This window comes from Galeopterus variegatus, unplaced genomic scaffold (genome assembly GCF_000696425.1).
Source record: "Galeopterus variegatus unplaced genomic scaffold, G_variegatus-3.0.2 Scaffold1006, whole genome shotgun sequence".
Taxonomy (NCBI): Eukaryota; Metazoa; Chordata; class Mammalia; order Dermoptera; family Cynocephalidae; genus Galeopterus; species Galeopterus variegatus.
The window spans coordinates 420,852-443,946 of record NW_007727117.1 but is presented as its reverse complement, the minus strand read 5'-3'; the positions used below and the strand labels follow the sequence as shown (position 1 = coordinate 443,946).

General features: G+C 35.9%; 1 protein-coding gene across 1 annotated transcript in view; it reads right to left on the bottom strand.

Annotated features, from left to right (window-relative positions):
• Nucleotides 1–23,095, bottom strand: part of ROBO1 (roundabout, axon guidance receptor, homolog 1 (Drosophila)) — a 415,298-nt gene that overhangs the window by 1,460 nt on the left and 390,743 nt on the right. The window contains exons 26-29 of the mRNA XM_008574166.1: nt 18,987–19,396; nt 15,527–15,679; nt 7,544–7,852; nt 994–1,190 (exon numbers count right to left, since the gene is read on the bottom strand). Of these exons, the coding sequence (XP_008572388.1) occupies nt 994–1,190; nt 7,544–7,852; nt 15,527–15,679; nt 18,987–19,396 (1,069 nt within the window). The remainder of the gene's footprint in view (nt 1–993; nt 1,191–7,543; nt 7,853–15,526; nt 15,680–18,986; nt 19,397–23,095) is intronic.

Genomic DNA, 23,095 nt, shown 5'->3' with positions numbered 1-23,095 from the left:
GGGGGGGGGGGGGGGGGAGGATGGTTGGGGGACAATTGGGTGGGGATACGGGGTATAAAAGCAATTTCTGGTGATTTGTATCTCATAAATATTCATAATAATAAAAAAGAAAGAAAGAAAGAAAGAAAAATACCTTCTCTAAAAGCGTTTGCAGGAGGGAAGTCTTTCTTATTCTAAACCTCAAAATCAAAATACATTGGGCTTTAAAGAACATTCAATTAGATGCAATCACTTACAGTTTTTTTATCTTTTATTATAAAAAGTTATAGTTTAATACTCATTTAGCATTACTTGAAATTAACTATATTTGCAAAAAGAGAAATTTGTTCTTGACTTATTTTTTTCTTAAATGGAGAAAACACAATTTTTAAAAAAAGGAGGGAGGGGGAATTTTATAATATGATATTACTTACTGGCAACTATGTCTTATATCACTATCTATAGATTCCAACACAGGAGAATATCTTTGACTCAAGAAGTGTTCTCCATCTGGGAAAGTCAGTGTCAAGTACCAGCTTCATATTTTCAAAAGAGTGAAGATGGAAAATAGTTGGCCAAATCAGCCAGATTAACTCTGACGGTCACTAGGATGACAGATAACAGAAGCAGAACAGCCACACTCACATCATATAACTCTGTCATCCTACTGGGTTTTCAAGACCTACCACAATATTATGAATTATAGTTTATCTAGATCAATAGTTTTTATTTACTGACACTGTGTTTGCCATATATATTTCTTCTCTGAATAACTGCAAATGACAATGAACCTTAGATCTACAGAGAAGCTGCTGTTAACACTTAAAACTGTGGAACATTTCAAGAAAATCCTTAAATTTTCAGAACTTCACTTTCTGGCATCAAGACATTTGGGTACTCATAAGTTTGTGATAAAATAGAAACATTTCTGTACATGGATGGATGTTCCCAATTTTGAGGCGTATATGACAACTTCAGTCTAGTGATGAAAAACTTAGAAAGATTTATAGATACCTCTAATTCTTCATTATTATCTTCTCCTCTTTCATATCCTCCAAGTACTTGCATTTCTGCAATATTTCTTCGACCTATATTTGCTTGTTCTCTTTGTCTGCTTCCTGATCCTCTCGATGACATTGAGCTTGAGGAACTGGGATCTCTGGGATTATTTGACGTTGGAAAAGTAGGTCTACAGTAAGGTAGAATATCCTCTGTGTAATGAAATAGAATACATGCATGTGAACACCATTGTACACTTTCACTGTGTAATGCATCACTCACGTTTATCAGTACTTCTGCATGAGCGAGCATCAGTGATTCAGATGTATAAATGAGGACACTTTATAAGCATAATGAATAATGCAGCACTGTCTTTTGAAAAGGAAAATAACAAGCCTTATTGTTTTCCTAGTAGTAGTTAGGGATTTGGATTGATTCCACTTGTAAGCTCTTGTCCATCTCAAACTCACTTGGGATGAATATCACTAAAAGAGGTAAACCAAAACGAGTTAGACATGGCTTCCAATTCTATCATTCACTATGTGATCTCAGATTATTTTAGNAAAACGAGTTAGACATGGCTTCCAATTCTATCATTCACTATGTGATCTCAGATTATTTTAGACTTTAGTTTGCACTTTTCTAAAAAAGTGGTAATAGTGTTAATACATAGAGAAGCTCCTAATGTTGACATGAAAACAGATGAGAGAGAGAAATCTCTATGTAAACTATAAAGTATTATTATAAGGAATTAGTGGAAACGGAGTCCAGTATCCAAAACTACCAAATCTGAGCCAAACCCAAGTTCATTCACCAGACTCCAAGGTATCAACCTCCATTATGACATCGTGTTTACTTTGTAGAACTTTGAATGTCAGAAACTTGCCATTGTTGATAACTTCAAAAAAACAAGCCACTCTAGTTAACTGCTTTCTCCTGAATTTCTATCTCCATCTTGCTTTAACTTTGTTCCTACTTCTATTAATACCTTGTCCAACTGCTCACTTGTCTCCAAAGTCTGTCCATTCTACCCTTTGTACATCAAACTTGTAAAGAAAATAATTCTTCTATTGGCTTTTTAATTTTTCTACCCAGAAAGCATTCTCTAGTAGCTTTAGTTTGCACTTTTCTAAAAAAGTGGTAATAGTGTTAATACCTAGAGAAGCTCCTAATGTTGACATGAAAACAGATGAGAGAGAGAAATCTCTATGTAAACTATAAAGTATTATTATAAGGAATTAGTGGAAACTGAGTCCAGTATCCAAAACTACGAAATCTGAGCCAAACCCAAGTTCATTCACCAGACTCCAAGGTATCAACCTCCATTATGACATCGTATTTACGTTGTAAAACTTTGAATGTCAGAAACTTGCCATTGTTGATAACATCAAAAAAAACAAGCCACTCTAGTTAACTGCTTTCTCCTGAATTTCTATCTCCATCTTGCTTTAACTTTGTTCCTACTTCTATTAATACATTGTCCAACTGCTCACTTGTCTCCAAAGTCTGTCCATTCTACCCTTTGTACATCAAACTCGTAAAGAAAATAATTCTTCTATTGGCTTTTTAATTTTTCTACCCAGAAAGCATTCTCTAGTATTGCCTGAATGAAAACTGATTTCTCCTGAAGTTTGCACCGACATTCTCTCTAGCAGAAGGGTAAGGAGGCAGGTTTGCCTCTAACTAACCAACACTGATTCGAAGTCATTGCTCCTCCGTCCTTGCCCCCAAACATTCTCCTCCCGTGAGGTCCAAGCCATTCATGACATTCTCTCTAGCAGAAGGGTAAGGAGGCAGGTTTGCCTCTAACTAACCAACACTGATTCTAAGTCATTGCTCCTCCGTCCTTGCCCCCAAACATTCTCCTCCCGTGAGGTCCAAGCCATTCATCTGGCTCCTTGCTCATTCCATTCTGCTTATCATAACTTTAACCCCCTACCCACAATTTCAACTCACAGGTGTCTAATGGTCCAGGAGGATGACTGCTCCTGCAATGTCTCTTCATGGTCCTTGGTCTCCTGTGAACTTCATCTTCTGTCCCTGTTTATTAATCTTTTTCTCTCTATTAACTTTAGTTTTGTCAAACTGCAATATAATAAAATCTCTCTTGCTGAAAACTTTCCCCTACGCCTGTGCTGTACATGAATCCATACATTTTTTTCTCTCCTCACTGCTCAGCCAAGCTTCTTGAAAAGTAATTTGGATTCAATGTTGGTAGCTGCAACTCCAATTCACTCTGCATCCCACTGAAAGCTAATTATACCGACATTACTACTATGAAATGAAGATAGGGGGCTGGCTGGTTAGCTCAGTTGGTTAGAGAGCAGCCTTGTAACACCAAGATCATGGGTTTGGATCCCCTGGCTTCCAAAAAAAAATTAAAATATATATATACACATATCAAGAAACTGAGATAATTCACTGTTGACTTTGCTAATGCTAACCATGTTTCAGTCCTTATTTCTCTGGACTTAACACTGCTCTTAGTCAATGTAAACAGTATTACTCTCTCAGCTGCTGGTTCTCCTTCCTTTCTGGCCAATCTTCTGTGAGCTCTTTTTATGAAGTGGCTCTTACATGATGATGCCCTACAAGTTTCTACTTTCAGCCCAGTGTGTGTGTGTGTGTGTGTGTGTGTGCGTGCGTGCGCGCGTGTTTGTGTGTGTGCATGTGCGTGTGTGTGTTTATTTTCCCCCCCACTCACCCTGGAGATTTCATCCATTCTTACAGACTGTAAACTTTCTGTCATATAATTGTCATGAGGGCAGGCATTTTTGTCTGCTTTGTGTGCTGATACACTCCCAGCTCAACATATAACAAGTCATCAATAATTAGTTTTGACTAAGTGGATAAGTGGCTCTGACTACTATTTTCATCACCATGAATCATTAATTTATGTTTTCATCTCCTGATCCATGCCCTGAATCTTAGGCTCCTGTAGCTAGCCCAGTTGAATACCTCCTCTTGAGGGTCCCTCAAACTCAACATGTTGAACATTGACCTCATCACCCCCAGATCCTAGAGATTTCTTCCCACTCTGTATTCTCTCCTCTCTCTCTTTTTTTTTTTTTTTTCAGCCGGCTGTTACAAGAATCCGAATCCTTGACCCCCTCTGTATTCTCTACGTAGCTAACAACATCACTAATCCTCAAGTTATACAAGATAAAAAACTAAAATTATTTTACATTCTTCCCTCCCTTTCAACAACTTTTCTGTACCCCCTAGGTGTACCCTTTCTACATATTCAAACATATAACAACTAAGGCTGGTTTTGACTCTAAGTTCCTTGAATGTTCCCATTCACCCATCCTGCTCTTGTAGCCTGGTCTGTATTCTCTGCATCTCTTGTCTAAGGGCTGCACACATTGTCCAGCAGGACTCTGCCTCTTGAGCTTTCCCCTCTAAACCATTTCTTCCCAGCCACTTTCTTCTATAGCAGGATCTATAGGCTCTTTATGAGGTAAGCCTACATTCACCTCAAGAGCTTTATCTTTGACCACCTTTACTATCCAGTAATACTGAATTTCTTGTTCCTCAATGGGCCTTAAAGTTTTTCATGCTCACTTTTCTGCCAGAAGAATCCACTTTTCTTACCCTAGCTAAACCCCACCTATCTTGAACACTCAGCTTACATGACATTTCCGCCAGGAAAGATCAAGAGGTCTTTCCTAATATTGCATCTCCTGAAAGACTGGGCTAATTGTCCCTCTTCTGGACTCTCAAGTATCATGGCACCATGAAGGCTACACTGAATAAAAAAATATCTGTGAATCGACAATCCGTCTCCCTCTCTAACTACAAGCTCCTTGGAGGACAAGGTTCATGCTTACACATAAATCTCAGGACTTAGTACAATGCTTAATAACACAGTAGGTGTTTGATATATGTAGAACTAAATAGAAGTAACTGAAGTACATGTCAGCAGAAAGATCAGACATTCAAGTCTAACAGACCACTCTTCTTAATTAAAAATAACCATTCATTACACATGTAAATCAGGGAGCCTTTCATTGTAAGTAATGTAAATTGAATTATGAAGGTGAAAATTACAGCAATGCATAGAAATGATTATTTAATAACATACACAGGTCTATGATTCAAATAAGAATTTGGAAAAGCAGGACATGTAAAATAACAGCAGGTCAGTGTATCTCAGTGTTTTCCATGGAATAGAATTCCTTGTTTCTAGACAAATGGTTCTAGTGTAAGTTCTTTAGTGAGAAATATTTTTATAACATAAGGAACAGCTTACTAAATTTCTGAAGATAACATCATGACATTCTGTTTATAAGTCACTACTTAGAGTATAGTCACCATGAGTCAAAAGTTCAAAGGCAGATCAATTTTGGCTAAAACTTGATAAAATAAGCTAAAACGTTTTCCAACTTTGGATTGTGACGATGTCACCAAGGCCCATGTGGTCACACAGTGGAGACATCTGTCCATGTTGAATGTAAGTGAGCTAATGACCAGATGCCCATAATAAACAGAACATAGACTGACATCAAATCTAACCAAAATATATCTATTAAAATACAGTATTTATAGTACCCATATTGCTTTCTATCTAAGTTTCATTCCCTTATCACTGACTACTATTTCCTGACTCCTCCATAAGCATCTTTCTTTTCTTCTATCTCTTTGCCTGAAATGGTTTCTTTTCCTTTCTTTCTTTCATTTTTCTTTTTGAAACATAATTGTACATATCTGTGGGGTACAGTGCTGAATATCAATAACTGTGTGTAATATGTGATGCTCAAGTCAGAATAATTAGTGCATTTAACATTACACAATGTAATAATTTTTTGTGGCTCTTTATCAATTTCTGGCTAACCCCCTCCCCCTCTCCCTTTCCCACTTCTGATGGCCTCAATTCTGTTCTCTCCTTTTGCAAGTTCAAAGAATTATTGTGACTGGTATATCTTTCTTTCTGTCTTTATCTATTTGTTTTTGTTTTTGTTTTTAGCTTCCACTTATGAGTGAAGACATATGGTATTTCTGTTTCTGTGCCTGGCTTATTTCACTTAACATAATTTTCTCTAAGTTCATCCACATTGCTGCAAATAGCAGAATTTCATTAATGTTCAAATCCCCTATCCTGAGACATTTCCACTGATTTGGCCCTCCTGTCAAAGCCTCCCTCAACCTGTCCTCATCCCCAACCTTCTGAAAAGACCTTATGCTCATCACCTCCCTTCCAAAATTTCCATTCATTTTCCAGTGCCCTACAGTATGGCTTCTATTCTGATTACTGCACTAAAAACAGCTCTTTGAATACCACCCACGAACAACATATTGCAAATACTTTTTTTATTCCCTCTGGTTTCACATCCAACTTTCACCTCTGTGGCATTTTATATTCCTTCCTATCTTAAAATTTCTTCCTGCATTCTTTCCCTGACTAGTGGTGCACTGGAGCAGGCTCAACATCTCACAAAAGCCTGTTGTTCTCACCTCCTCCATATCAGTATCTTGAAATTAGCCATTTGGGGAGTATTTACACAACAGAAGTAAGCAAATAGCTACAAATTAGGATTTTGTTTTGTTTTTCCTCCCAGAGAACTGATTGCTAAACATTTACCAGCATATCACTGCTGATATTTAGCCTCTGTAATTCACATAATTATCACCCCTGTGTTGCTGGTTCTAAAATCCACTCTCTACTTACAGCCTTTCTCCTGATCTTGAAGACTAGTTGTCTAAATTGTAATGGTTTTCTCCATAGCTGTGTTCATATCTTAATTCATTCAAAACTAAAATTACTTTTTCCCATGAAATTTATCCTTTTCCCAATTTCTTCTACATTAGTTAATACAATTGTGTCCCACTAGTCATACATTGCCACCTAATCAACATTTGAATAACTTGTTTTCTTTACTCTCTTATTTCAATTTACTTTTCTAAATTCAGTTAGTCACCAAGTAGTGTTTGGTCTATGTCTGAATGCTTGTATAGGCCATATCCTCTCCTTTCCATTTGCATTATTTTAATTCAGTGCTTTCATATTTTATAACTAGATTATTACTGCAACGTAAGTACAAGATACCTTCATCTGCCTGATTCCAGTCTCTTCCTTCACTGTACAATACTGCCAGTTATTTTTCTAAAATACAAATCCTATATGTCATTTCTCACTCAAAATTTTTTGCTGGCTCACCACTGCCTAGACTATAAATCCAAAACTATTCAGAATAGTAACTCTGGTTTTTCCAATCTGGCACAAATACCATTCTAGCTTTATCTCTTACCATTTTCTCTAACCCCAAGAATCCTAATCTCCAGCCAAACTGGAAACCATTGTTCATCAAATATTCATTTTCATACTTTCATGTTCTTTTCTCAACCCATTTCCTTTACTCAACTGACACCTCTCTAAGGAAACCTTATGTAGTGTCATGTACTGAAATGAATCTTACTAAAGTTCTTTGGGTACAGGCCTGTCTCTTCTATTACAGAGCAAACTTCTTAATCTTACCAGTTTTCACATGGACTGATAGAGCCTGACTGAGTGCCCTGAGAACATATGCTCAATCTGTATTTATCTACTGCTTGAACATATCAGTACCTTGGATGAGATGAGTCTTTGCTGGTGGAAGGTCTCGTTTGGCTGCCTTGTTTCCTCGACCTTTCCCATCATTTTGCTGTTCCTGTGCTTCTCTGGAATCACCTGGATTTGTTCGCAGGTCAGCAACTTGTCTTCCATCCAAAACTTCTCTCCCCTTGTAACCACCTCCTTTTCTATCTGATGATCTGTCTGTTCTTGCTTCTATAGAAGTGAGTTTTGGCACCATTACAGGTCGTACCTCCAGCTGTGCCTTGGATTGGACGGTGGGTGACTTTATAGCAGGTGGTGGCACCGGAGGAGGTGGAAGATCTAAAAAGAAATATTTAAAACACTGTAAAAGTCTGCCACTTTTAAGATCATCAAATATTAGGATTATCATTTTAGTCACATTCAACTGTGAGATACTGTACCTTAAATGGACTAGAACAATTGAAGGCAACCAAGGTGCAAGAAAATCAACCATTTTAATATACTCCCATTGTGTAGCACAGAACTACTGAATGACAGAGTTGGGACTCACTGATTATTCCTGGGATAGCTAGTACTGGGCATATGTACTGTAACTTCTCCTCAGTCCATGGTAGACCTTCCTAATTGATTTCAGCATGATACTGCGGGTCCCAGTTGCTTAGACTTACTCCTTAAGGCAACCACTTCAAATTGATTGAGTTTGGCCCTTGACTTGAGACTTATTTGCCATCTCTAATCTAGCCTAAATCCCTTTCCATTTTAGTAGATAAGAAAGCTCAAACATGGGGACTTTAACCTATTTTCCAGTCTCAAAGGTAGACATGATCAAAACCAGGACTAATGCCCATAGATTCTTAATTTCTGTTTCAGAGTTTTTATACTACTTCAACAAATCACATGTTTACAATCTACCATTCATTGATGGAATCTCTCCACTCTGTATGTATACCCAGAGGGGTTAAACCAGATAATCACTAGTATGACTATAGGTTAATCATTCATATATTAGTTATAGTTGTAGTTATATATTAGGTAAAACATGTTATATATAATATAACATATATAGTTCAATTTCTTATATCAGACATACTTAAGGGTAAAAGTAGGCATAAAATTTGATATCTAGAAAATTTATTTTCTTTAAGTGGTACTATCTTTCAAGATGACTCCTATATATCTTTCAGGGAGAAAAGAAATATGTATCCTAATACCATTTGGTAGAAGAATATGAATAAATTCTAAATTTAGGTAGTTCTGACTATAGTATGGAAGATAGAATAAAATGGAAGCTTCAACCCAGGAGGTCAAAAGGTTAGTTACAATAGTTCACAAAAGTAATGATAGGGAATAAAATGGTGTTGGCGGATGTTCAGATGGGCAGTAGAAGATGGGTTTGAGAGAGAACCATAAAGAAATATCAAAATTATTTTATGGTCAGTGCAATACAGTATCAAGTGTGTGTGTATGGGGTGGGGGGTAAAGACTCTGAGATGACTTTTAGGATTTTTGCTACATTGAGAAGGTGGATGAGAGAAACATCACTGAAGGTATGGAAGGCACAAATGAGGAAGAGATGTTTGTGAAAGAAGAGCATGAGTTCAATTTTAGAAAAGTGAATAGGAGGAAACTTTGGTGTATCCAGACAGAGATATGCAACAGTTAGTTGTATATAAAATCTGAATATCAAGAGAGGTTAAGCCAGAGATACAGAGAGATTTGTGAATTATCAGCATAACTACATTTTTAAAATCATGTCTGTAGAAATAATATTTTCACATTTAGAGAGTAATGTCTATGTGATAAAATACATCAACTAAAAAGCATTTATAAGACATCTATTAAATGCTTAGTATTATAAAATTAGCCTTAGATTTAAAAAAGTATACATTTACATGGTAAAAAAAATTCAAAAGTATGTAAGGGTTTGAACTAGGAAATATGACCTGTGGTATCTCCCCACCTCTATTTCAAATCCTCAGTATTGATTATGCAGAGGTAATTGGTTTGAATAGTTTCTATAGATCATTCCTGAAATTATTTAAGCACATAAAGCAGGACTACCAAGTCTAGTAACTCCAGGGCACACTGTTCATGTCCAGGTAAAATTGTCACACCAGGTATTGTATACAGTACCTGTCTGCCCAGCTGTATGTGGTATTCTTATAAAAAGTACCATACACAAATATATAGCCTTTCTTTTTTATTAACATGAATGGGATTGCACTTTTTTCACTTAACTGTATAGTAGTATACAATTCCATATGTGTATGTACAGCTGTACGTCTTTTTTTGAAAAGTTTGGATAATGTTCTGTTCTCTGAATATATCATTATTTAGCCGACCCCTGCAGAGGAATATTTAGGTTTTTTTCTAGATATTTTACTGTTATTGACAATGGTTCATTGAGTGCTGTTTACATACACTGTTGGCCCTCCGTATCCACCGGTTCCACATCCGTGGATTCAATCAGCCTCAAGTCAAAAATATTTGGAAAAAAAAATACAAAAATAAAAAATATAAGTAAGAAAAAAATACAGTTTAACAACTATTTACATAGCATTTACATTGTATTAGGTATTATAAGTAATCTAGGGATGATTTAAAGTACACAGGTAGGGGAATGAATAGGTTATATGCCAATTCTATAGCATTTTATGGACTGGAACATCCTGGATTTTGGTATCCATGGGAGGTCCTGAAACCAGTACTCCAAGATATTGAGGGATGACTGTGTTTCTGATTCTTATAATTAAAAAAAAAATAAACAGACCCTTTTTGTCTTATAAATAGGTATAATTTTTTTTATGCTCATTTTCTTTTGACATCATATGCTAAAGCTAAGGCATTAGAATCCATTGTATTAGACTCTGAAAGCAGAAAGCTTGAGTTGCCATCTTACCACCAGCCGTTTTACTTAGAAACCCATTATAAAAAGTGATCAAACTTTTACTTGCATTTTTTGTTGCTGATTTTTATAGTTTATCGTGTTATAGTATCATATAAATAGCTTAAACACTGTAGCTAAAATGGTAACCTAAATACAGCTAATAGCACTAATTTCCCTGATTCTACAAAATCACAAGTTTTTTGTATTGTCACATAGATTGCCATTGTCACTAGTACACGATATCCATTCCTCCTTTGTCTACAACTTTAATGTATTTTTCAAAAAATAATACTTTAAATAAGTACTAGAATTAGATTCCTCCTTCACTTGATATTTATTTATGTTTTATTTTTGTTTGTTTTTTGTTTTGGCAGCTGGGGGGTACAGGGATCTGAACCCTTGACCTTGGTGTTATCAGCACCACTTTCTAACCAAGTGAGTTAACCAGCCAGTCCTGCTACTTATTTATTAAAGAAAACCAAAAAGAGAGAGTTAGACTACTGTACTGAGCAGACTAAAACCAAGAGATCCAAGGCACAGTGGTTCCAGGTGCAGATTAAACCTGGGACAAGCAAGAAGAGAAAAGTCTAATTCAGAGCATACCTGGAAGCAGAGGGAGTGAAGGACTGTGGGCTCATTTCTGCACCATCTGCTTGCTACAAACTTAAACCAGATTGCAAACACAGGTTATCAGGAAGCTGATGACTGTGACTACCATCAAATGACAAAATGTCTGGGCTTATCAGATATCAAAGCTGATGACTGCCACTATCATAAAATCATACAAAGTCTGGGGAACATATGACTCTTGAGACAAAATCTGTTACCAGATGTTCTAGATAGGTGCTATTTAAAACACAGGTGGAAAGGAGAAGAGAACCCAAAGGTAGTTTTAAGAATTCTAACTTTTGTATATATATGTCACTGTACCTCTAACAATTAGAGAGAAATGCTGCCAGGTTTGATTTTCTTACATAAAAAGATTTCCAAATAAATTCTTTCTTAGGTATTATAAAATAATTACCAAGTCAAACCAGGGATTATCATCGTATAAACAATTCTGTATTTCACATAGTGATAAATAGTGCTTTCATCCAATTCATACCATGAGCAGTACAAATTAGATTTAACAAATGGGATTGTGGAGCTATTTTATATGTATAGACTCTTTTTATATAATCATATAAACACCCATTCTTTATATAAGCCTTTCTAAATAACAGTATAATGCATGTAAAGTAACACATAAAAACATGTGCATGCAGACAATTCTGCCAGCATTAACTTGCAATAGAGATCCAGCACTCTATTTACTTAACTGCTTAAAGTCCCAAGACCTGGTAATTAATGATAAATCAAGTCAAAATAACATCATTCCAAAGAGGGTGGTGAATTTATAATTTATGAAAAGTAGGGCTGGAGAAATAATGTAGGTTTCATTTTTAAATCAAGTATGTAAATGCATCAGAAAGGTTGAAAAGAGGGGGTGGAAAGAATCTATTAGAAGGTCCTAGAAATGCACTTATGCTTGGCTTTAACTCAATAAGACTCTAACTGATAAATATTCATATATTTTAATCCTACCCTTCATCTGGGTTAAACTTGTAAGCGGCAAATATGAAATAAATAAATAATTAGATACTGTCTGTCAGTGCGACTATAGCATGAGGCACTTGGCTTTGCATGAAGTACCACCTGGGTGTTTATGAGGCCTTAAACTCATCAACAGAGCAAGGTATGACTACAATGCCATGCATTAGGAGCCCATAAGATGTTATGAGCTGAATGTGTCTGCCAAAATTCATATGTTGAAGTCCTAACCCCCAATACCTCAGAATGTGACTGTTTTTGGAGTCTCTCAAGAGATAATTAAGTTAAAATGGAGGTCTCTAGGGTTGGCCCTAATCCAATATTACTAGAGTCTATTTAAGAAGAGAAGATTGTACACACTGAGGGAAGACCATGTGAAGACACAGAGAGAAGACAGCCATCTATAAGCCAAGTAGATTAATTTCTATTCAGCCATTTTCTCTTTGGTAGTCTGTTACAGCAGCCCTAGCAAACTAATACAGGGGCTGACAAGGATCACCCCAAATTACTCTTTATTAGTTCAGACACAACTACTCTTTATCCCTCTCTACACAGCTTGCAAAAATTCTGCAAAAGAAATTCATAACTTAAATAAAATTTACAAAGCAAAGACGCTGCAAATTCAGGACTGATATACTATATTCTGAGCATAGTTCCCATAAGTCAATTGACCATAATCCAACTTATCCATCATAGTTAATGTATTTCACTCATTAAAAAGAAAAAAAACCCCACAAAATCCCCCATGTCTTACTAATATGTTTAATTTGCATTTTAACAATTGGTAGCTCTTTAAATTCTTTTTTCCTTTCCCTTTTCTTTTTTCATAAATTGTAAAAGTTGTGTCTGCCATTGAGCTTCTTCATGAAATGGTCTGTGAATAATTTTTCAAAAAGTGAAGTGTAAATTTGAGAAAATAATTTCTGAGAAAATGGCTTTGGTCTCTATGTCATAACTATTGCTATCAAGAGTATATGTGCTGTGGACTGGATGTCTCCCCAAACTCACTGAGGATTGGGTCCCACTGTGACAGTGTCAAGCGCGTGGGAAATCCTATTGTGGTAGTTGAAAGGTGGGGTCTTGAAAAGATGACTAGATTGTGAGGACCATGCCCGAGTAAATGGATTAACCATTGATGGTTTAATGGTGGTCATGGGCATGGTTCTGAGGGCTTTAAAAGAGGAGGTGGAGTTAGCTCTCTCTCTGCTCTGTCATTCTCGCCATGTGACATACTGCATTGCTGTAGAGTCACCTCACCAGATGTGTTCCTTGGACTTTGGTCTTCCCAGCCTCTGAAACTATAAGCAATAAATTTTGTTTTCTTACAAACTATCCAGGTATCTTGTTATAAGCAACAGAAAAGGACTAATACAATATGCTTTTCTTTTATTTGGTGCATTAAGAAATATCTGCATTTATATGATTTTAATTGGGTAATATGCATTGTGGATATGTATAAAATAATGTATAACTTTGTTATTTTCTTATTTTATTAAACAATAAGCATACAGAATTAAATTCAACACTTGTAAGTACAATAAACGTAACTTGAAGATGGATTAATGCTCCATTAACTTCTGTTCTTCAACAGAAGTTAAAGCTATAATTTAAAAATAGCTTTAACCATGTCTCCATTTTTTTTTTTATTTTTGGAGCTTAGAGAAAATAATTATTGGCTTCTGTGTTGCCGTATGCACTATGATAACTTTGCATAATTACTTTTGCAAAATGAGCAATTAGAAGTCCAAATAATATTTCAGATTAATTTTTGGCTTTACAAATATTTCAATATATTTCTTTGGTATTTCTGAAATTAACTTTAAAAAAATAACTTGGGTGGTGCTTCATCATTCAATTTAATAGTCATTATTCAGGGATTAGTTAGAATTTATATTTAATTATTAAACACACTGAAATAAGTACTGCAGAATACCGAACAATAAATACAGATAACAATTTTCGAGCATAGTGTAATGTACAACTGTGATGCTATTATTCTTTAACTTGGCATGATTACATTATTTAAAACTTTTTTTAAAGCATCACTGAATACCAGACTCCCCTCCAAACAAATATAAATAAGAGGTGGAGAGATCTGCACAAAGCTTTAGGCCAGATTTTCTCCCTTATGCATTCAATCTAGATGTGTTTACATTCAGGCTTGATGTTTGGCCAGTTTTCCAGTTAGCAGCACTCTCTTCTAGATAATAAAAATTGATAAAACAGCTATAAAACTTGTAAAATGCCATTACAAGGGTCCCATAAATGTAAAATTGCCAGTAGAGTTTGGGGATTTATACCTAGTGTTTGTTCCTTCTCAGAAGCAAACATGCACAAAGCCACTGTAATAACCTTTCAGAATCAGATAATATTCTGACAGCTCAGTTTCACTGACAAGAGTCCTGGGCAGGAGCCAGGAGGCCCAGGTGCGTTGTGTCATGCCAGTATTTAATGTAGTCTAATATCAGATAGATGCTAGTAAGAGAAAATACTCAGAATAAAGGACAGATAATAGCATGGACAGCCACTCATTGCAAAATTACTTGTGCTCATCCTGCTGTGAGCTTTGTATTAAATTTTTCTGTCAAGTGGCAGGAATCACAGGGAGAAGTATCTCAGAAAACCCTCCTTGTAACCTTGGATAAGGATCTATAATATTAGGCTTTCATATGATAATGGCAAATGATGGCCTTTTTGAAAAATTGCTGACTGGTAATGAAAGTCCTAATCAGATTGTGGTTGCAGAGGACCAGGAGGTGAGGAAACTCTGCTGGTGACACTGTTCTTCCCCCACCCCTTCAGCAAATTTAGCCAACTTGACGAGATGGGTGAGTCTGAGAGAATTTATCCTACGTGAATTTCCAACAAAGCCCGTGGGGTTGTTTTATAAAATGAGAAGAAGGTGGCGGTTTAATAAATGCTGGGCCACCTGAGGCACTTTCATTAAAGGCTTTCTCTAGACAACATCATGATGTTTGCACTATCTTCTCATGCTCCCTTCAGAACATAAGCGCTACCTCTCCAGTGAGCATCTGTATTGTACGTAAAGGCACGTAGGAAATGATTTTATTTGCCTTTTGGTGCACAAATAACTGTTTGTGATACCACTATGGTTAGAATTAATATTCGAACAAGTTTACTGCTTCTATTTAAATGCAAAATTGTTAAAAAAAAAAAAAGATGAGACCATGAGAACATGTTGGAGGAATTATCAGTGAATCTGATGAAGACTAATCTTGTGTCATTACTTCAATGATAGTAATGTCCATTTGTTTGAAACTATAAAAGAACCTTTCAAAGACATTGAAGGTATGCATTATTTTAGTTTCTTAAAAAACCAGTTTATTAGAAAACCACAAGGACTAGAGATGCTTGACAAGATATGGAAGTAGGCCACTCCTATAAGTAATGGGAAGCATACTGGTAATGAATTTTTAATGTAATTTCTAATGTCAGTGAATGCATTTTCTAGTCCTAGAGAGGCAGGGTAAACAGGCTAGATTCATAGATGTTTCCGTCCGTTTCAATGGACTTACCATCTGTGTAGGCTTCTCTGCGCAGATGTCCTGGCTGGTGTTTTTGTCTCTTGGCAGGTCTGGCTTTCTGCATTACTGCAGCACTCATGTTGCTGTCTGTAGACACAGGACTTGTGGGCCTAGGGCACTGAGAGGCATGAAAATGTCGGCGGCCTGAGGAAAAAATGATCAGAGCCAAACTCATCAATGAACTTTAATTACCACAGGAACAACTAAAACAAAACATTAATGCTAGAAACATCCCTAACTTAAAAAACAAAACAAAACAAACAAAAAAACTGATCAGAGCCAAACTCATCAATGAACTTTAATTACCACAGGAACAACTAACACAAAACATTAATGCTAGAAACATCCCTAACTTAAAAAACAAAACAAAACAAACAAAAAAACTTAAATAAACTCTTCCAGCAAATTATAAGCTTTTTGTCACTCTGTACTAACCACTGGAGAGAATATTCTAAAAGCATTTTCAGGCTTTTTTCTTTTTTTAAGTCATAGTAACTTGATTGCATTAAAGTTCATAATACCTGTTTATTCAAGAAAAGCATTCCGATTATTTTTGCAACTAGCTTCAATAAAATGTTATTCTTGAAAAAAATATTGAATAATTTTTTGTATAATATATTCAACATTTGTTTTCTCAAGAGGAAGAACCAAAGTCCTTGTGAAATTCATGTTCTAAGAATTAACAGTACAAATTACATCCTTATTTAAATAATATATGCATATATATTCATAATAGTCTTCAAAGGCAGACTCCTAATATTTTAATACAATCTCTGGTATTTTCCTTCCAAGTGGTCTGAAATTGATCTAGCTCACATATTTAGTAATTTTGCCAAAAATTACTTACACCCCTTTTCTATCTCAAGATATTTGCTGGCTCTGATACTTAAGGTGACACTTCCAAGAGTTCTGGTTTTTGGTGGTGACAGAGGGAGTTTTCGGTTGTTTGTTTTTAGATGGGTAATAATCCCAGGTACCAGTGGAAACTGAATTTACTAATAAGACATGGTGCATTTCTGAGCTCTCAAATTCTCTGGCTGTAGCAGGTACAACACATTTAATCCAACAACAATAGAGAGCTATTAGCCTTAACCTTCACTATTTTGGTTTCTGGGTATTTCAGTCCCAAATCCAGAACTTTCTATTGTACCACAAGAAACTTCAAACAGACTTAGACAACACGTCTTTTGGCTAAGGAGAAGCCACATATAGTGAAATCAACCTATTTAAAATGCTAATGTCAGCATATTAAATAATAGATGTTAATATAGCCAAGTGAAAAGCAATGTGATTGGATTATTCATTCATATTAACTTCAAGTCACATGATCAGCAAAACCATTTCCTGAAAAGAACATTGTAATAGGCAGAAGGAGGCCAATGCAAGTTTAGTTCATTGTAATTATGAGCCAAATAAGAACTAGAATTGCCACTATATTACAATACAATAAAATATTAAACAAAACTCTCTTTAGCTATGATGGGAACTATTACAATTAAAGTTACATATCCATGAAAACAGAGAATTAGAGCTGAGACTGAACTCATTATTCATTCTATTGTGTAAGGCCATCCACTGTAAGGCCATAGACCCTGAGGCATAAGGTCGTTTACAGACGAATTTTCAATGTTATTTCTCTGTTTCTTTGGTTTAATGAACTGAAAAACACCCTTAATGCAAAGCGAAAGCAGTGGCTTGAGATGCTTAATTTCACTTACTTACTTTTTTTTTTAACAGAGGATTAAAAAATAAGGAGAAACAAAAGCTACATGTAAAGTTAGATGTTATTTATTTATTAAGAAAGATAATTATGTTTGCATATTTTATTACATTCAGCTGCTACTGGGGGAAAAAAAAAGATATTTGGTTGAATTTCTTAAAATATAGGCCTGGCTAAAATAAATATACATTCTACAATAATAAGTTGAGGGAGATTAAACATCTTTTTCCTACAACACATTCTTGATAAATAATACATAGAGATGATTTTATGATATGAGTTAAATTTTCCTTGAGTATATTCTACACTGATCAAAAGTAATCATTAACCTAATATCTGATGAGAACATGCAAAACTGCCAATGTGATACATTACACAATGAAGAAAAACTTTAAAAAATATATACCAATTATTGATTTGTTGTGATGGTTTTTTTCCTTCTCTGAAATGTATCTCTTTCTTTCTGATCACATTATTTTACTTTTCTATTTGTATTTTCTTGGCTACCAGAAATACACACACACACACACACACACACACATACGCACACAATATGTACATAAATGTGTGTATGTATCTATATATACACACCCATATATTCATCTTACACAAATGAAAATCATGGGATAAATATGTTTTAAATTTAAATTCTTTTCTTTCTCATACTATTTACTTTTTTAAAAAGGTTGGGAGAAGGAGGAGATAAGTAAAAATAAGTTAAAACACAAGAATAAATATGTATTTTCATTAAAAATGAGCTACTGGCAATGACAAGGGAAAATACAAAAAAATATAATAAGCATTTGGATTAATTCAGGCTCCCAATTATTAGATTAAAGCGTGAAACATTTATGCTTGAAAAATCTATGCATAATACAAACATCTTTATATCTTCTCAATTAAATTAATATTCTAATTTGGGAGGACATGAAGAAAATGAGGGTTAAGGAGAAATAGTTGCTTTTCCAATGGTTGAATGTCCCACCTGAAGATTTATCTATTTCTCCTAGAGAATTTCTAATTAAATGTGGTAAGGGAATTAGCACAACAAACTTATTGTTGTTATCTACATTAAAAAATGTTATACTAGGGGCCGGCCCGGTGGCGCACTGCTACAGTGCGCCGCTTGGGAGCGCGGCGGTGCTCCCGCCAAGGGTTCGGATCCCACATACAGACCGGTTCCCGCTCACTGGCTGAGCGAGGGGCGGGCGCAGCACCGAGGGTTGTGATCCCGTTGCCGGTCCCGGTCCGGTACGGGTGCGACACTGAGGGTTGCGGTCCGTTGCCGGACATGAAAAAAGACAAAAAAAAAAAAAAAAAGGAAAAAAAAAATGTTACACTATACATTCAATAATACAAACTTTATTTAATTGACTATATGCATACCTTAACGAAATTTTACCAATTTGGGTCAAATGGATATGCTCATATATATTTGCTATCACCATCCTAAAATTTAGGACTTCCCTGGTAGCTTCCTATCACTCACATTACATAAGATTCATTAAATAAAAATAAAACATGACTTAAAATGTCTTATCAGAAAAAGAAAGGGAATCGTCCTACTAAGTCATATTCTTGGAACTTGGTTTCCTTAGGCAACAACAACAACAAAAAAGACAGCAATAACAGTTGCATTTTATGTAGGACACAAGATCCCAGGAGATAATCAGTGACTAACCTATCCACATGGAGTTTTCTTTTCCAGCTGGGTGAAAGAGCGTGACTTACCAGCAGCGGCGTCCTGCATTTGACGACGTGCCACTTTCAGACCAGCATACTCTGCGGCTGCCGCCACGGCCTGCGCAAAATCAGCATCAGTGAAAAAGGAGCCGTCAGAAGAACTAACGCTGGAGCGTCCGCTGGAGATGTTGTCCTCCTCTGAGGCTGAGCCCCAGCCATTGATCATGGAACCAGTGACAGAGCTCTCGAGGTCCCCGACACTGGAGGCAGGGGTCTGCTCAAGCCCGCGTAACAAAAGCCTTCTGGTTTGCATCTTGGCTACTTCCATGTCGGCTTCGTCCTCTTCCTCTTCGGGCGCATCCGTGTCCATATCTGAGACGAGGGGCCCTGAAATGTAGCCGTAGGTGTGTGGCGGGGAGATGGGGCGCGGGGGTGCAGGAGGACTCACGGGCTGCCGTCTGCATGAAGGCGAATGAACAGGTACGGCTCAGCTCATTATTTAAGACACAACAGGACAAATTAACCAAGACATTTGCAACTACAACGATATGATCTTTTCTTCTGTTGAGCTAATTTATTCAGGAAAAACAACTGGAGTATGTCTAAGTTTGATGTTAATTCGAATTGTACCTCACAACCAGAGGCTCTCCTGGGCTACCTTTTGATTCAGGTTTAATAGAAATATACTCAGCTATCTGTAAGTCTTCTTATGTTTTATCATTTGGATTATGTTCAGTTAAAAAGGGGGAAGTAATACTTTGGAAATATATGCCTATGTATTTGTGCTAAAGAGTTTTGATTATGATTATGATTATTATTTGGTAGCTAGCCTATACAGGATCTAAACCCTTCACCCTGGTGTTATCAGCACCATGCTCTCCCAAGTGAACTAACCGGCCAGCCCAGAGCTTTGAATATTATACTATTACTAAAGGCAACAGACATTGGTTCTGAAACAGTTTGCTCCATAGACATGTTTCTTTCCCTTTCCTTCATTGCCACTGCTACTATTTCAAGCAATGAAAGTCATTCATCTTGACTATAAAGAGTGGAACTTATTTTTTCCCTCCCAAAGAGTAGAATTTCATACAATTAAAAAAAAATACACATTCAGCATATGACTCAATTTCCTTTAGATTTTAGTCTATTTAAAAAAAGACTATGGGAGCCAAGAGACTTTTTTTTTCCCCCTAATTTATTCACTTAAGAGTTTCACTAAAGGTTATTAGCCACTTTAAATTCTATGACTTTTACTGTTATTCCTTCTCTGTTTAACAAAATGCTCAAAGGTTTTTTGGTTTGTTTTTTTTTGTTTTTGATGTCCTGGAATTAGTTAAAGACCAAAGTTGAGGATAAAAAGGAAGTAGTATCCCACAATCTAAGTTCACAAATTTCCCAATAACTGGTTTCAGCCGTTTTTGATGTCCTGGAATTAGTTAAAGACCAAAGTTGAGTATAAAAAGGAAGTAGTATCCCACAATCTAAGTTCACAAATTTCCCAATAACTGGTTTCAGCCATCTCTCCACAGACTTGGAGAGTCTAAAATACTTAGATATACTTAAATATACTTCTTCCACTAACACCACCCAACACCATCACCCACAGTGAATGTAAGATGACCGACAGGGTAGAGGGTATTTGCACGTTAGTGGAAAGAAATTATTCCCAAAGGAGGAGAATGCCAAGAGAATAACTCCCAAATTAGGAGAGTGCTTGCAAAAAAGAAAGACATATGGTGATTTCTAGTTGGAGGACTGTCAGCAACAGTCCCAGGGCTCTTTAAGCAAGGCTGAAGTGATGACATAATAGGGGAACATCAGGTGGAAGGATCATGACAACACCTCATCAAATTCTGCACTCTAGAGATGTAAAGAGGATCGATTCTACACAAGCCTGGCAACCTGAGCACTTGTGTTGGAGAGTGTCTGAGATTAGGATCTAGTGTCATCTGGTGATCTCCATGGCTTGGGAAACTAGGAGAGATATGGCATGAATGCCACCGATGGGTAGTCCATCTGAGGTTGTGGCTAAATCATTCAATAACTACAAATGCCTAGAGACAATGAACTGAGGCACAGGATTGAGGCCTTCATTAGTGGGGTAAGCTAGTGCCAGCGTCCCTTCCCCACCACCATTTGATACTCATAGAGTAAGATGAAATACAAGAGTCATTAGGGCTAACAATGGAGAAGACTGGATCTTCATCTGGTTTGCCCTCTTTTTATTCTCGACCCTGCCTTAGCACCTGCATGTGTCAGGAGGAGAGAGGTGGTTAAAAGCAGAACATGCCCCTTAACCCATGCTACCATAGTCACAGACAGGTGCATTTTGCAAAGGATGTCTGGGTTTTAAAATTAACGGAACTGGTATTAAATTAAAAGCAAGCAAACAAATAAAACCATGTAGGATCTTGTCAATATCTAGCTAAGGTCAATACCATATAGCATCTGGTCAAGATCTCTATTGTAAAGAGGAAAAAGTAAGTTCAACATAGCACAGTTTTAAGGGTGGCATATCAGTTCTCTGAAGAAAAATATTTTCTGCTTATTATCCCAATGAATTGAGACACTTCAATAAACCTGCTTTATTAATGCAAATAAAAAATATTACAAATAAATGATTATGAAAACACAATTAACTCATTGTTTACTGAACACTTATTTTGTAGCTAAGCATATTTCACAATGTTGATTCATTTAATTCTCACAACAACTTTCTGAGTTACTTTTTAATTACGATTTTACAGATGATGATATTGAAATTCTAAGGACATTGCCAAAATTCCCACAGCTAGTATGTATGAAACGCAGAATTTGAACCCAAATTTTATTTCCAAGGTCATGACTTTCTTTCTAGGAATGCTATTATTATATACAAATACACACATGCCTATATGTAAATATACATTATTACATATATGTGTGTGTTTATATATGTTAAGAGAGATATGTGCCAAATACAGATGTATTAAAAACCCAAGAAATGAAGAATACCATTACATTGAAGAATTATGTGTATACACACACACGTGTAAGTATATATTATTATATATACACACACGCAAAGTTCATGAATATAATGCAGTCTTTTTCATTTCTGGGTGGTTTTTAGTGTGCTGTGTGTGGCACTAGAAGAAATATGAAAAAATGTTCCAATGCTGAAGTTATTTAAGAGATTAAAATGGATAATTGTTTCAACATGGAGTGTGTTATACACATAGGAAGAAAATCATTGTTTAATTTGGAATGCCATAAAATACCACACTTAAAAGTTAATTTACAGCCTTTGTCAGCATGCATACCCAAAATACCACAAGAAACTTTATTTCTTTTAAGACATGTAAAACTTCTTAGCACAAATGGGACTACTTTGACCACCACTAAGGGGCTGTAGAATAGGCAACTTCACTATGAAAGGATGCCAGCATTATTGTGTTTGGATAATTCACATTCTGTAGAGCAAAAATATCTTCATGTTAATCAGGGGCTGGCTTTTAACTACTACCACCATGTTCAAATGCTGAGGAAAGACAGAAACATTTATTCAAACCATCTGTAAATAAGGCAAGCCCAGGGAATGTGTGATAAACATGTACAGTTTGAAACATGTAATATATCTTATTTGAAAACAAAAAGCTATTTTAAGATGCTGCACTCAAGTGGGACTTGTCGCAAATGAACCTCAACTCTCTAGACTTCTCCCCTTGAGGGGTTTCAGTGCCTTCTGAAATAATGTACAAGTATAGGACTGTGAATCACAATACTCTAGGTTCCTGCAAAAATGATGCCTTCATAAATGTGTTCAAGAGAAAAACAGAATGATGCCATTAATTTATAAAGCAGGTGTTTATACAGTTCACCACATAGAATTTACTAGCCAAAAGGGGGAAAATGCATACCTTTAAGATTTTTTTCCTAACACTGGTAGATTCAGTTCTTTGTATAATGAATTATTACCCAGTTTGTAAATAGACAATATATTTAATTTTCTTTTGCCATTTTACTTTCTTTTTCTTCCAACTATTTTATATTCAGTCTGTCTACATTAATAAAATATCAGTAAATTTCCTATTCCATACATGAAAATCAGTTTTCCTTTTTTTTTTTAAAGATGTCTGGTAAGGGGATCTTAACCCTTGACTTGGTGTTGTCAGCAC